Raw genomic sequence first — 13,522 nt, 5'->3', positions numbered from 1 at the left:
CTGGCACAGAGCTTAGCCAGACAGGTGTACTGGCTGGCCTAATTTTACATGCAACCATCCCTTTTATGCCCTTTTCTAAATACCTGCCTTTATTGTTCCTCCTACTGCCCTTTTCCCCCACACACCCCTATGGATTACAAAGCTCCACAGTTTCTACACCATTCCAATGTGGGGCTCCTTGGTTCACGGTCTTATCAGTTGCAAAGTCCATGTTGATCTTTCTGGAAGCAGCTCCTGTAGCCTTGTTAATGTCAATGAGAGATTTGTTTCTTATGATTGTCATCCAGATTAGAGGTTCTCCATCAAATGCTACAAGTGTCAGTAAGTAAAGACTTTACAATTAGTCAACCTCAGATCAGTTAGAGGCTCCTGAAGCTCAGGGATTCCCGATTCCCAATATTATATTATTGTAGTATATTATAGTACTATATTGTACTATACTATACTATACTATACTATACTATACTATACTATACTATATTACATAATATTATATTATGTATATACTGGGAATAATATATGTATATTTATTTATTTGTTATATTTGTTATATTTATTATATTTATGTATATGATATAATATATCATATATATATTATTCCCAGTATTATTCAGTGATTCAAGTTACACTGCAGATTATTGTGAAAAATAGTAAGTGTTTTACTTTTCTTTCCATATCCTCATTTGTCTCTGTCTGGCCCTTAGTGCTCAGCCCTGAATAACATCTTACATTTTGCTTTGTTATCTCAGAACACAGCTTCTCACTACAATTTAATTCTGCTGCAGAATAATAGAAAATATTCTGTACAATATTTTATCATAGTGGCACATACAATAAGAATATCTACTGGTTTTGTACTGTCCTTAGTGTTTCTGTTGCTGAAATACAATTGGAACTTCCCCCTGGTTTTGCTGTAGGTTTCTTTTGCAGAATGCTATTAACTGCTGTTAATGCATGTAAGGATCCAGTGGATTCATGATTAGATTGGATATGTTTTAATAATATAAACCATTAAAACTGTCCACTCAATAAAATACACTGTTCAAAATGCCATTTAATAACTCACTATGTTGTATGACTGACAAGTGATTTATATGTTGTATTTTTATCTCACAGTAAGAAAAATGTAATTTAAATGGATTTTTATTTAGATTTTAGAACTCGACATCCAGTGAAAGTAAAGCTTCTAAGTCTGCAAGCAATATTTAAAAGTTAAATTAGAAAGCTAAGTTCAGAGAAGCAATTAAACACCAAATGTGATATTTAAAAATTGACTTCCATAGGTTCAGACATTCCTGTATTTAGGTCTGACACATGAATTTTTCTGTGATGTGTGTCAGCCTGCTGAGGCTTATATTCTGTATCAACCTGTAAACTGGCAGACTTTCATTATACAAATGTGTGAATGGGATTAACGTGTACAGCTGACATCTCTGACTGTCAGACTTTCATGTGGTGCCAGGAAGCCATCAGGTCCTGTTGAACAGCAGTTTTTTTGGATGACTCACTCACAAACTTATCTCGGATTGATAGTGAAATACCAGAAGCTAGAGAAAGTGTGATTGTCTACATCCAGAATTGTGCTCTAAAAAAATGACATTTAGCTAACTAACACTCCATAGCTGCTGCGGTTTCCAAATTACTGAAGGTGGTCAAAAGTTATGCCACCATAAGTATCCCAAAGAACATGATTTCTAATGCTTTTAACACAACTGTAGTGGCATACGTACAGTGCAGATAATATAGGAGATTCAGGGACTGTTGCTTTCTACCTGAAGGAATTTGAACAATTTCTTTTGATTCCTTTAGCAAGAAAATACAGGCTGAAACTCAGGCAGCTTTGAAAACTTTTCAAACTCCACACTCCAAAATAAATTTATTTCCTGTCTGCTAAATAAAAAAACAATACTGCTGTCACTATTAGTCCAAGTAATTGATTTCCTTCAGAGAAGTATTCTTAACACATTATTTGAAAATGCAATCATTTTTCTTGTCAGCATTGGACTCCCTCTACCTAGCATCTCATACTCAGTTTTTCATTTCTGGACAGAATGAGTGAGAAATCACCAAGTTCCAGCAGCACACAACATAAATGAATTTCCTGTGTTTGGCAATCAAAGATCAGACACAATAGAGCACTCACTCTCTCTCACACACACACACAAGAAAAAAAAAAGAAAAGATCAAGAGCTGGTAACATCAATAAACAATGGTTTCCCTATCTCTGTGAACACTATGAGATTTCCAAGCTCATTCTCCCCTCTGGCCTTTGAGATCAAGGATCAGAAAATGATTACGTGATAAAGCAGAAATAAATGGTCCAACCCAGCATTGACTTGCATCACTTTTCTCAAAGGAGCATGGAAACTGTTACCTGGTAATTTTTCTTCTTGTTTGAAAACCATTATCTGTGGAGCGTTAGTGGAACCAGGCTATTTATTCTATTCTATGTCACAAAAGAGGCCATTGTCTGAGGCAGATGAATGCCACAACCTTGGCTACACTTACACATTAACAATATAGTATGCTGTGTCAGATTTTCCATTGATGCACATAACTGGTTGTCGTAATGTCTTTGGGATATTAGCTTTTAAATAACAGTCTCCCTCAGGAAAGATAGAAGTGATGATCAGAAAAGGAAATTCTCTGAGAGATTAGATGAGCTGCTTTCTCTATCTTCCATTAAAGATAAAAACCTCTGCTGACCAAAGTGGTAGTGAAACTTAGGGTATTCTCTGGATTCTTTCTAAGTTAGAAAAATCAGATAGATACAAAAAGGCTTAAATTCATCTTCAGCATGCTAGGGTTCTGTTTAGAAAGGTCTGTGTAGAAAACTTAGCTTAGTATATCACTGTTCCTCAAAAACTCAAGTATCATTATTTAATATTCAGTGACTCCCTACTTTCAAGTCTTGCTCTTCTGGATGTTTTGGTCTTTGACTTTGCTAGAGAAATTAACTGAAGTTTATTTTTTAGGACAGGAAATTTCTGCACAGCTAGATTTTTTCCCAGCACAGATGACGGAATGAGGTGGTCATGCAGCCAGACCAGGAAAAAATAATGAATGCATGTGGAGATAAAGATATTCAGAATACCTAATTATATGTGGATTTTTTTAGAACTAATAGTGTAGTCAAGTAAGTCAATTCACACTGAACTTCATGGAAATAATTGTTTGCTAGGAAAAGGTAATTTCAATAAGAACAGCACCATACAGACTTCCGTTTTTGTTGTTGTTGTTTATTTGTTTGGTTTTTTTTGTTTTGTTTTATTTTCCCAGTTACCTATTACTAGGGAATGCATCAGTATGGTGTAATGAATTTCTAAAGAACTTTAGGAAATTTGTATTAACAATCTGCTACATCCGTACCTTGGAGAACACACATATTATTACGTTCTTAAATGGCCAATGGTTGATCATTATATCAAGCAACACATACATTAAAGTTAAAAATAAAATACACTGCTGGTAGATATAGCTAAATAATTACAAAATGCTAAACCTATTAATATACGTTTAACAAGATATCACTGACTTAGTTGGATGCATTTAATAGGATCTAAGTAAGAGCTTCCTCTGCAAATTCTTGAGTGCAGTGTTTCATGGTTTGACTGGATGCATCATCAACAGTAGCATACTTATTTATGCTAGACAAAATCAATGCACCAGTAGGAGGAGATTTTGCAAGTATTTTTTTTTTTCTCCCTTGTGATTCCTGAAGTTTGGGATATCTTTGCTGGAAGTAATTAATTTATGCAATTGGTTAGATCTTTTGGGCTTCATCAGGAGTTAGCACATAATCAGGTAGGAGGTAAAATTATGTTTCGTAACTGCATTAGTCATCTGGACTTGAAGGCCCTTGAAAAATTAATTTAACAGCCAAAGATTCCCAAATAATGGAGAAACCTTTTTTTTTTCCCTCATACACTAATTCAAAGAAAATATATTTGTGGCTATTGAAGACCCATGAGGTAGGTAAACTAGGTACTAAATTTACTTAGCACTAAACCTGATTGAATTTGCAGACTACGAGTGGGATTAATCCTTTCTAATTTTAGCTAACTACAAAGTAGCTAAAGGACTATCTAATCTATCACCACATTTAGGTTCAGCATAATTCATGAAGAAATAAAAGCAAGTCAAGTGCAATTCATTCCATCCTGAGGTGGATGGCTGCCATAATCAAGATGAATTGCCCTTCAGAGGTGCCTGTCTGATTGGAAACTATGACTTGCACAGTTAAAGCATTTATTTAATTAATCAGTATTGCTAAATTTGCTTCAGAGATAGAATATGAGGAGGAGTCTGTCTGAACCCACCGACTTGGTAGGGTATACAAAGTACTCCATTTCTACATGGCTAACGTGAAATGAATCTTGTGTTATACTTTGAAAACAAAACAAAGCAAAGCTGACACTTCAGTAGAAATTTCTTCACAGTCATGGTGCTAAAATTACAATTTTTAAATGTATTGAAAGGGCAAAATATTGTTTTACTGTTTTTTGGTTTTTTTTTCAATCTATCCCCGAACATTATTAGTGGCAAATTCTCATTGCAGAATTGTCCTACATATACCTATGTAAACTGAGCTATCGAAGAGAAATTTTAAAAAATTAATCATTTTTTGTTTGTTTCATTTTAATCACTTAAGGCTATAGATTTGAGAGGATTGTAGCAGCAAGGTATTAATGTGGCACGAAATAAAGTCCTACATCAACAATTAAAAGACATAAAGTCATAGCTTTAGCTTTTTAAACTGTGTTGCTATTTATTGTAAATTTTGAAAAGTGAAAACCAGTATGGACCAAGAAGCACAATTCATTCTATGCAATTGTAAGAGAAAAAAAAAGTATTTTAGAATAGATTCTACCGTTTTTCACTATTCCCTTAACTCCTTCTTTGTATGTGCTGTCTATGAAGATATATGAGTATAATATGAGTATTCACAGCCCTGTATCTGCTCAGTGTAGTAGTTTATGTTATGGTGTAGTTTTTTACAAGAAAAATAGTTATGGCTATCATCTTTTCTCAGGTAAATGGAATTTATCTAAGTGCCCTTTTTCCAGTTTATTCACAACGGTTCTTGCAGTGGTACTTTCTTCTATGCTTCCTAAATGACTAATGATTGTTGCTTATGTTGTACTAGCTGTTCTGGAAGCTAGAGGAATATAAGGGACAAGGCTCAGGTGGCTATTATCATGAGCCCAAGCAACACCAGCCGATTGCCCAGGTAGTTAAAGCAAGGGTGGAGCTGGGTGTCCCTTCCCTTAATTCAGCTGATGTCTCAACCACTTCTGGACAAGTCCAGAACAGTGACCAAGAAACAGTCAGTTAATGGGAGGAGGCCTGGTGTCACCTGCTTTTATTTGGCTGATGTCAACCAATCCCAAACTTGGAGCCAATTACAGCTATCAATAGGGGCTGGTGGGACTATCCTTTCCCTTCTTGCTTTGATATTAAAAATAGGGTCTGAAGGGGGTGAGGGAGATGGTCCTTCTCACTTCTGCTTAGTTTCTTTGTTCTGTGCTACATCAAACATTTCTGGTGGCATGCCTGATGCTGCAAAAAGGATTGGTAATTTCTTTTCCTTTCTCTCTCTCTTTCTCTCTCTCAAAGTTTTCAAGTAATGCAAAGCTTACTTGAATTTCCTCTAAAACCACACAGCTTTAGTAGATATAATTGTGGGAAGGCTAATGCACATAGGATAACTGGTTGGGTTGGGGTTTTTTTTGTTTGTTTGTTTTTGTTTTTTTGTTTTTTTAATATATGGACCTTGAATGTCATTTCACCTTAATCTGTCTGGGGAGATTTGCAAATCTGGTTATCCCTTCCTCCGTCCCTTAATAGGTAGGATGTGAGAAGGAGAAAGGAATCCCTTCCAATGACATTTGCTTCAAGACGAATTATAGCTTCTGTAGGTGGTTTGTTTCCTCAAGGAGAGTCCTCCAGCAGTTGTCACTGGTTTGGGAGTTCTTCTTAAACCACTGGTAGCAGTACACAGTGCCTTGAGAAAGAGCAAGTTGTTCCTGTATCTCCACCATAAATGTAATCTGAAAAAAAAGTGAGGAAGGATATTTTTTCCACAAGTGAAAATTGCTGTAACATTTAATATGCACAAGCTTGTGATATGAACTTCTGGTCCCAGAAGAGAATAGCAGGGCATGTCTAAGAATCTCAGGCTACTAAGAAGTTCCCTGACTGTTCAACAATCTCTTCTTTTCACTGTATATTTTTTGCTAATTTGGAAATGTGTTCATTGCATACACTCGATAAGAAGGCAATATGCAGTTTTCTAGAGAGATTGTTTTCATGGACATGTGCCATGGTTTTGTGATTTTTGGTTTTCGGTATTCATCACATCATAGCATCATGTGAGGCACTGGGAGTTTAACTGTTAATGCTCAAGTTCTGGGCATCTGCCCAGAAGAGAAGAAGAACTACATTCCCCAGGGGACTCTGTGGTCATGGAGAGGAGATATAACTCTGGGCAAGGTCACCTGATGCGCTCTTTTTCATCTGCTCTTCTTCGTCGACTCTCCTGCTGTCTGTGTAATACATCATCTTCTTGTGAAACTGGATTTAGGTGATGGTTAAAAGTTGTCTGCTAAATTGATTGGAGAATAGGGTCATCACTCTGTATGTTTAGTAGAGGACGCAACTTTTACTGCTTTTCCACCATGGACCTCTTTGTCCAGCAATGTCAGGAGGATATGGGAATGCTGAGGATGGAGACAAAAACACTGCACGCTACACTTGTAAGAGGAAGGCAGAAAGATATTTATTGATATAAAATAATGTGGTAATTTCAACAATGATTGCAGCAACTTACCAGGATTCAAAATGGCTATCTGCTGCACAGAGGGTGAGGGGTGCATAATGAATCTGAGATCAAAGGTTAGGAAGGTAGTATAGATTAAAAACAATATATAACTTACTGAGGGTCTGTTGGCAAGGTGTTACCACATCCCGGGTGAATCTCTGCAGAGGTGTTAAACAACTTTGAGAGGTCTTCCTAATCAAGGGGAGATTCTGGTGTACAGCCAGCTGCTTGCAAAAGGAACTCTCAGAGGGCTTCCTGCTTTGCTTGCTATTTATAAGGAAAGATAATCCACTCACAGTCGTACAAATTAGAACTGGATCTGTTGAACTAGGTGTCTGTTATCAGTTTTCTGAGCACACAGTTTTAGAAAATATGGTGGCTGTTAACTGTCTCAGTGAAAACCTATTGTTACGAGGCATAATAACAAGGTCTTCTGCACCTTGTATGCACTAGGCCTTGGGCATGATGATGAGGCTGGGTGGGGAAGCAAGGAATGCACCATCACAAGGGGATAGAGAGCTTTCTGGAAAACTGGAGTGTGCCAAAACATACAGTTATATACACTGTATATATATATATATGTGTGCAGTTACATACCTCTGTAGAGTCTGCAGAGTCACGCAGGTTGTCTTGGAAATAATTAATAGAGGTGACCTGAAACTTGTCTAGGATTAAGCTTTAATTGTGAGTCCTGCAGTCAAATTCTCTCCTGAAACCACTTTAATGCAGTGGGCTTGTTACTCATTACTTGTCGGAAGGTTTAGAAATGTGCAAAATATTGGAAGTGCAATCTAATGTAATGTTACAAATAAATCACCTTAATTTAGTGTCTTATAAAATTACATTTTTTCAGATAGAGAGATTCTGCATGTATTTATTGCAGTTGCTGTCAATGAGTGATCCTTTTGGAATTCTGGCTTATTTCTGGATGTTTTAGCTTTCAAGTGTTGGCATTTACATTATGTATGACACATTTTTTGTCGTGGTATTCTGGAAAAGAGTCATGTTCAAAGGTGGGGAGACTGATAAATGACAGCACGCTTTCATGACAGTTTACATATGAAGAGTGATTGAAAATATGAGAGTCTCTGCTTGTTGAGTCACTGATAGTCAAATAGTACTAAAATTCATCTGTATTTCATTCTGCAAAGCAAAAAATAGCTTCCATTATGTTCAGCACTCTTTTTCATCTTTTGTGTTTTGGTTATTAATGCAGAATCAAAATAGAGACGCAGAAGATAAAAGAATTTAGTTGATAATTCTTTTTTTGAAATTTTTTTTGAAATTGCCTCTTTTACTGGAGGAACATGTATTTAAATATGTACATTTAAAAGTGTTTCACTTTGGCCAACATTAAACTCAGTGTAGCCTTCACAAAGAAGTGAGACACAACTTGCAACTTACTGAGGTGTATTGTACAAGATGCATTTTCTTTAAAAGTTCATTACCTTCACAAGAAATGCATTCAGTGTTACAGATTGCATTGATGCAGTTGGTATTAGATGAATAATTTTATTAAATTTTAAATCAGATCTAGTTACAGGAAAGTCTCTGGACAGACAGATATCTGGAAGAAACAGTTTGATCTGGTTTTGCGCAGTGGAAGTTCAGATGTAGATACTATAAGTTAATCCTAAAGAAATTGTAGAAATAATATAGAAGACAGAAGTAGATGTCAATAGTACAGAAGTTACAAGTAAATATGTAATTAAGATAACCTTGGTCTACAAGAGAAATAATAAAACTAACGATGATTACTATAATAACGGTGGATTGCTGGGCTTGACACCCTCAGCAATCTCTGTAGTAAATTGATAGAGGCATGATTCATCTTCTCGTAAACATCTAAAGTAAGATGAATCACAGTTTAAACATCCCCATTACTTTCCACTGTTGGAAAAAAAAGAGGATATGGTATTTAGCTGAGGTGGTGGCTGAGATGAATCAGAACTGTGAGCTTGCGTGAAAGGTCTGATAAGGTGATGTTATGTTTTACTGCCCTCTTCCTTGTGGGTTTTGGGTTTGGCAGTTGTCCTTGTAAATTTCACTGCTTTCATCTGTATTGGCATCCGTTCATTCAAACTCATTTATGAACTGTATAAATTGGTAGGCACAGTAGTATGCCTTATACTTTGTACTACAAAGATATATTAGGTATTAATAACTGACATCACAGTATCAATTACTCTAGGATTGTGATTTTATAAATCATATTCTCATACAGAGTGATCGAAAAATGCAGAAGAGCAAAATGTTCTCATGTGTTCTGCCAGATTTTACTGCAAATATTTAATTCTTCTAAAGACCAGATGTCACCACATAGCTGAAGGACTTCTTTGCATAGTTATGAGGCAGCACTGTCAGGATGTAAAGGATTTTCACTTGTCAAATACACTCTGTCATGTACATGAGTAATTGTCTTTGGATGTGTAGAGGTAGAGAAAGGTTGAAAAGGGCAGTTGTTTGTTTGTTAAATAGAAAAGTAAGCATTTTACACTATTTAATTTAATTCCAGGCTGAAATATTTAGAAGCCAAACACAAAAAGATATCAAATTGAGAAGTAGCAGTGAAATGCTGTTCAGTAGGGACAAGCTGGGGCCAAACTAATTTCCTTCTATGTCAGGGAACCAAACTGGGAGTATGCGATAAGCAGAGATGTTAAGTAACATCTTTAAGTGTTAACCTGACTTCACATGTTCTCCAAACTAATCACTCTCTCTATAATTAGAGAAGGAGCGTGATTTGTCTTATTTCCATGTGGACACCTAAACTAGTTCAGATGAATCATGCCTGTTCCTCTCTACTGGTTAACTGAGATGCAGACATCTGCTGTGGAACTTAAGTGAGTGTTTGCAACGAGGTGGAGAAGATCTAATCTGAAATACTTACATAGAGGGAGAAGTAAATAATTTCTTTACATTGGTGTGAATATACAAGAGGATGTGAAGCAGTGGAACAGTTTTCCTGGACATTGTGGCCTTCCTGAACTTTTTTCTTTATTTTAAGAATAGGTTAAATGAATATGTTGAAATATAAGACTATAGATACAATTGTACTTGTCCTATGTTCCAAATATATATTAGAGAACATTTCACATTTTTCCTGGCCTTCTGTTTCTGTTATTTAGCAAGATTGATTCCAGCTCTCATAAGCTAGGTTAGACAGTTGGAAAGGGGACATGACAGTAACCATTCAGTTTTGAGTCATGCAAGATATGTGCACCCCTTGTCACATGCATGATGGAGCAGAATCACATAATGGAGTGGAAATCGCAGTGGGACTGTAGTTTGGAAGAGACATATTCACAGCAGTTCTTATCTCCAGCTCCTTCTTGGAAATCATTACATGCTTGAGAATGTATTAACTGTCAGGGCTGCAACAGAACTTGCAAAACGTGTCTTAGCAGAGAATCTACAGAAAGGGTGAAAGGCTGTGAGCACCTCCAGTGAAGCTGATAGTAAGAATAGATAATGGTGCTGTATACCATGGTCTCTCTAAATGTAAAACATGTGGCATTAAAAAAAAAATGAAGAAGAAGAAAAAAGATTTTCTTCTTCTATATTTGGGTGGGATTTGGTGAAGATTAAAAAGCATTAAAATATAAAGCTCAAGGGAATAATTACACAAACTCTTAGTTGCATAATTATTCATACTACAGTAAACATTATTGATTTACATTTAAATTTAACATCTACTGTTCTTGGCACTACTGCATGAGCTCTAATTAAACATTAATAGTCATTAAAAAGCATTTTGCCAACAAACATCTGGTAGTAATTTATGAGATAAACTCATGCAAAATCTTAATAGTTGATTAAAGAAATTTTGAGTACTAGATTTCATCTTGGCAGCATATGTTTACTAACAGAAATCCTGGGTTTGATTTCTTTTTCAGTGATGCCATGAGACCAGATAGCTAGACTGAAAAATGAACTGGGATTTCTCCTTGGCCAGGGCCATTCTACCCAATGCAAGTTAAAAGAAATGCAGTAGCTCCCCTAATAAGCGCAGGAAGAATGATCCTTTTGCCAGATCAATATTCAGGAATAAAAAACAAGATTTTTTTTTCCTCACTTTGCATTGTAATAGTAAATGAGGCTTATTTATAATTTTATGTCTTCTTTGAAAGCCACTAATCTACTGGTTTTAATGTGATTTCTTTATAGTTTAGAATTATCTATGTCTCTCAGTAACAGAAATGCTAAAGGAACTGAATGATAGATACTGTTATTGAAAAAAAAGCCCTTTTAGTCTTATAGTTGTTTTACATCACTTTATGATCACTTTGTTAAATATGCTATTGTCAACAAAAAAACCAAACATATACAGGTAGAAGAATCCACTGAATAAATGTAGCATGTAAAAGTAAAAAGTGTTCATCTACTTTATTTTTTTTCTCTAGTCTTATGTTTTTATGTTTGTTAACTAAATTAGGAGATAATACTGTTCTTTCAAAAATTAATGATTTGATACATTGACAGTTGTGATTTTTGATTTAGGAATGCACAAATCATTAACTTCAGCAAAAGAAAAATAAAACTGCATATTACCCATGGTAGACAGTAGACATTACAACACAGTAATGCTGCAGAAGGTATCCATAGGATACTGTATTGTGGTTATGACAAAAATCTCATAGAGAATGGAACTAAGAGTCACTGAGAATCTGTGTGCCTGTGAATTAAAGAAGCAGTTAAAAACAAGTGAGCATTTAATAACATTGAAAAGAGCTTGTCTGGGTCATCCTGGTTATATTTAAGATGTCTTTTATATGTAATAGTTTTATACAGATTGAAAACTTACCGCTTATTTTATGTGGTTTAGTAATTAAGATATTAGATAGATGATGATGTTAACTTTGACCTATAAACATACAGAAGCACAATTTTAAATCTATGCTATGCATGCGGTATGGAATCAGCATAACTTGATAGTCATTGAAGTCTCTGATAGTGTTGTAAATGATATAGTTTGCCCTTGTAGATGTTCACAAGGAACTGTTCAACGTTTTAAGTAAATGTAGGTCTGCTTTACGCTGTTATTTTTCAAGCTGATGGAGGACAAAACAAACCTCTGGAATAGTTATAGCAGTTATAAAGCAGGACACATGCCAGTAGAATAATCCCAAGTAACAAACTGTAGGAAAACAAGTCCTAAAATGACAATTAAAAGCATCTTGAAGTATCATATACTTCCTAGAAAGGCACAAATGTGGTGGGAAGGGAAGGGAAGGGAAGGGAAGGGAAGGGAAGGGAAGGGAAGGGAAGGGAAGGGAAGGGAAGGGAAGGGAAGGGAAGGGAAGGGAAGGGAAGGGAAGGGAAGGGAAGGGAAGGGAAGGGAAGGGAAGGGAAGGGAAGGGAAGGGAAGGGAAGGGAAGGGAAGGGAAGGGAAGGGAAGGGAAGGGAAGGGAAGGGAAGGGAAGGGAAGGGAAGGGAAGGGAAGGGAAGGGATTCCCAATTCCCAATAAAGTCATAAAACAAATGGGAATATCACTGTTACCCAGCCGGAATTTCCTGCAGGCTCTGAATCTGGGGATTGAAGTAATCAATACAACAGACCATCTGCATTTCTCTAAAGACTGCAGCAGAGCGTTATTGAGAGTGCAATACTGTCCCCATTGCCAAGGGCTGATTTTGAGTAAGCCCTGTGTGGGCTACTGCCTCAGTGTCATCCGAGGCTGCTTAGCCTACCTGGCAGAAATTGACCTTCACTGGCAGGGATATATTCAGTCCTTGGAAGAGCTCTCGAGTGCTATGCTTGGAACATATGACATTGAGCATGTGCTTCTAAACTTTCACTCACTTGTTAATGATGCTCTCATGCAAGCTTGTGTCAATGGACTAGAATTAACTGAGCAGGTAAGAAGCTGTTGTTAGCCATGCTTGGTGCATACATGCCACCAAAAAGAGTCTCACTAAAAACTGATACTTGTTTGGCCATTTTTATAGCAATGCATATGTTTGTATCCAAATTCAGCTTTATTCAACAATGTATTTTTCCAACACTGCATTTTAATGTATTTTAATAATCTACATGAAGTTCTTATTTCACATTATCTATTCATGAGTTTGGCATCAAGTACAGATTTCAACATTTTGAAATTATTTATAGTAAAGAATTTTCAAAATAAAAGAAGTTTAACCAGAGTTCTCTAAATATTTGAATTAATATTGATTTTTTTGTTCTCATGAAGTCACAGCATTTTCAAAATTTTGGTAAAAGAAAATTTTGTTTCACAATCAAATGGAAACTTCAATTTCTTCACCCTTTTTGTTTAGAAGTACTTTGTATTCTTGCATGCAGATGTCACTGGCAGTGACATGCTCTTTTGGGGGGAAATACAGGTCTGTTCATGCCTGTGTTCCTCTAGGGTCTGGCGTCAGCTGACGTGTCAGTCATACTTAAAGGAGTACCACAACTTTCTTCCTTATTTGATTAGCTGAAGAGGAAACAGCTTCTTCTGCTAAGCAGCTGATACAAACTCTAGAACAACTTGACCTAGTATAACAGAGAATTCTTCATTTGTTATTGGGGTAAGATGTGCAGTCTGTTAAAATGGGTTTTTCCTCCCGCTTGCAGTCAGTGACTAATAGGGATATTGTCCTTTCCTAGGAATTTCCCATTTCATCTACTTGAGTCTCATGCTGCTGAACTTTATTAAGAGAAACTGCGAATTTTGAAAAGATTTTTCACTAACATTT

General features: G+C 36.1%; 1 protein-coding gene across 1 annotated transcript in view; it reads left to right on the top strand.

Annotated features, from left to right (window-relative positions):
* The window catches only part of GPC5 (glypican 5), a gene marked incomplete at its 5' end in the record, with an annotated part of 599,166 nt that overhangs the window by 64,274 nt on the left and 521,370 nt on the right, over window positions 1-13,522 (top strand). The window contains 1 exon segment of the mRNA XM_052664786.1: window positions 12,271-12,689. Coding sequence (XP_052520746.1) covers window positions 12,271-12,689 — 419 coding nt within the window.

This window comes from Tympanuchus pallidicinctus, unplaced genomic scaffold (genome assembly GCF_026119805.1).
Source record: "Tympanuchus pallidicinctus isolate F22 unplaced genomic scaffold, pur_lepc_1.0 scaffold6, whole genome shotgun sequence".
Lineage (NCBI taxonomy): Eukaryota > Metazoa > Chordata > Aves > Galliformes > Phasianidae > Tympanuchus > Tympanuchus pallidicinctus.
Note: the sequence above shows the minus strand (reverse complement) of the source record. Positions and strands in the feature narration are given on the sequence as shown.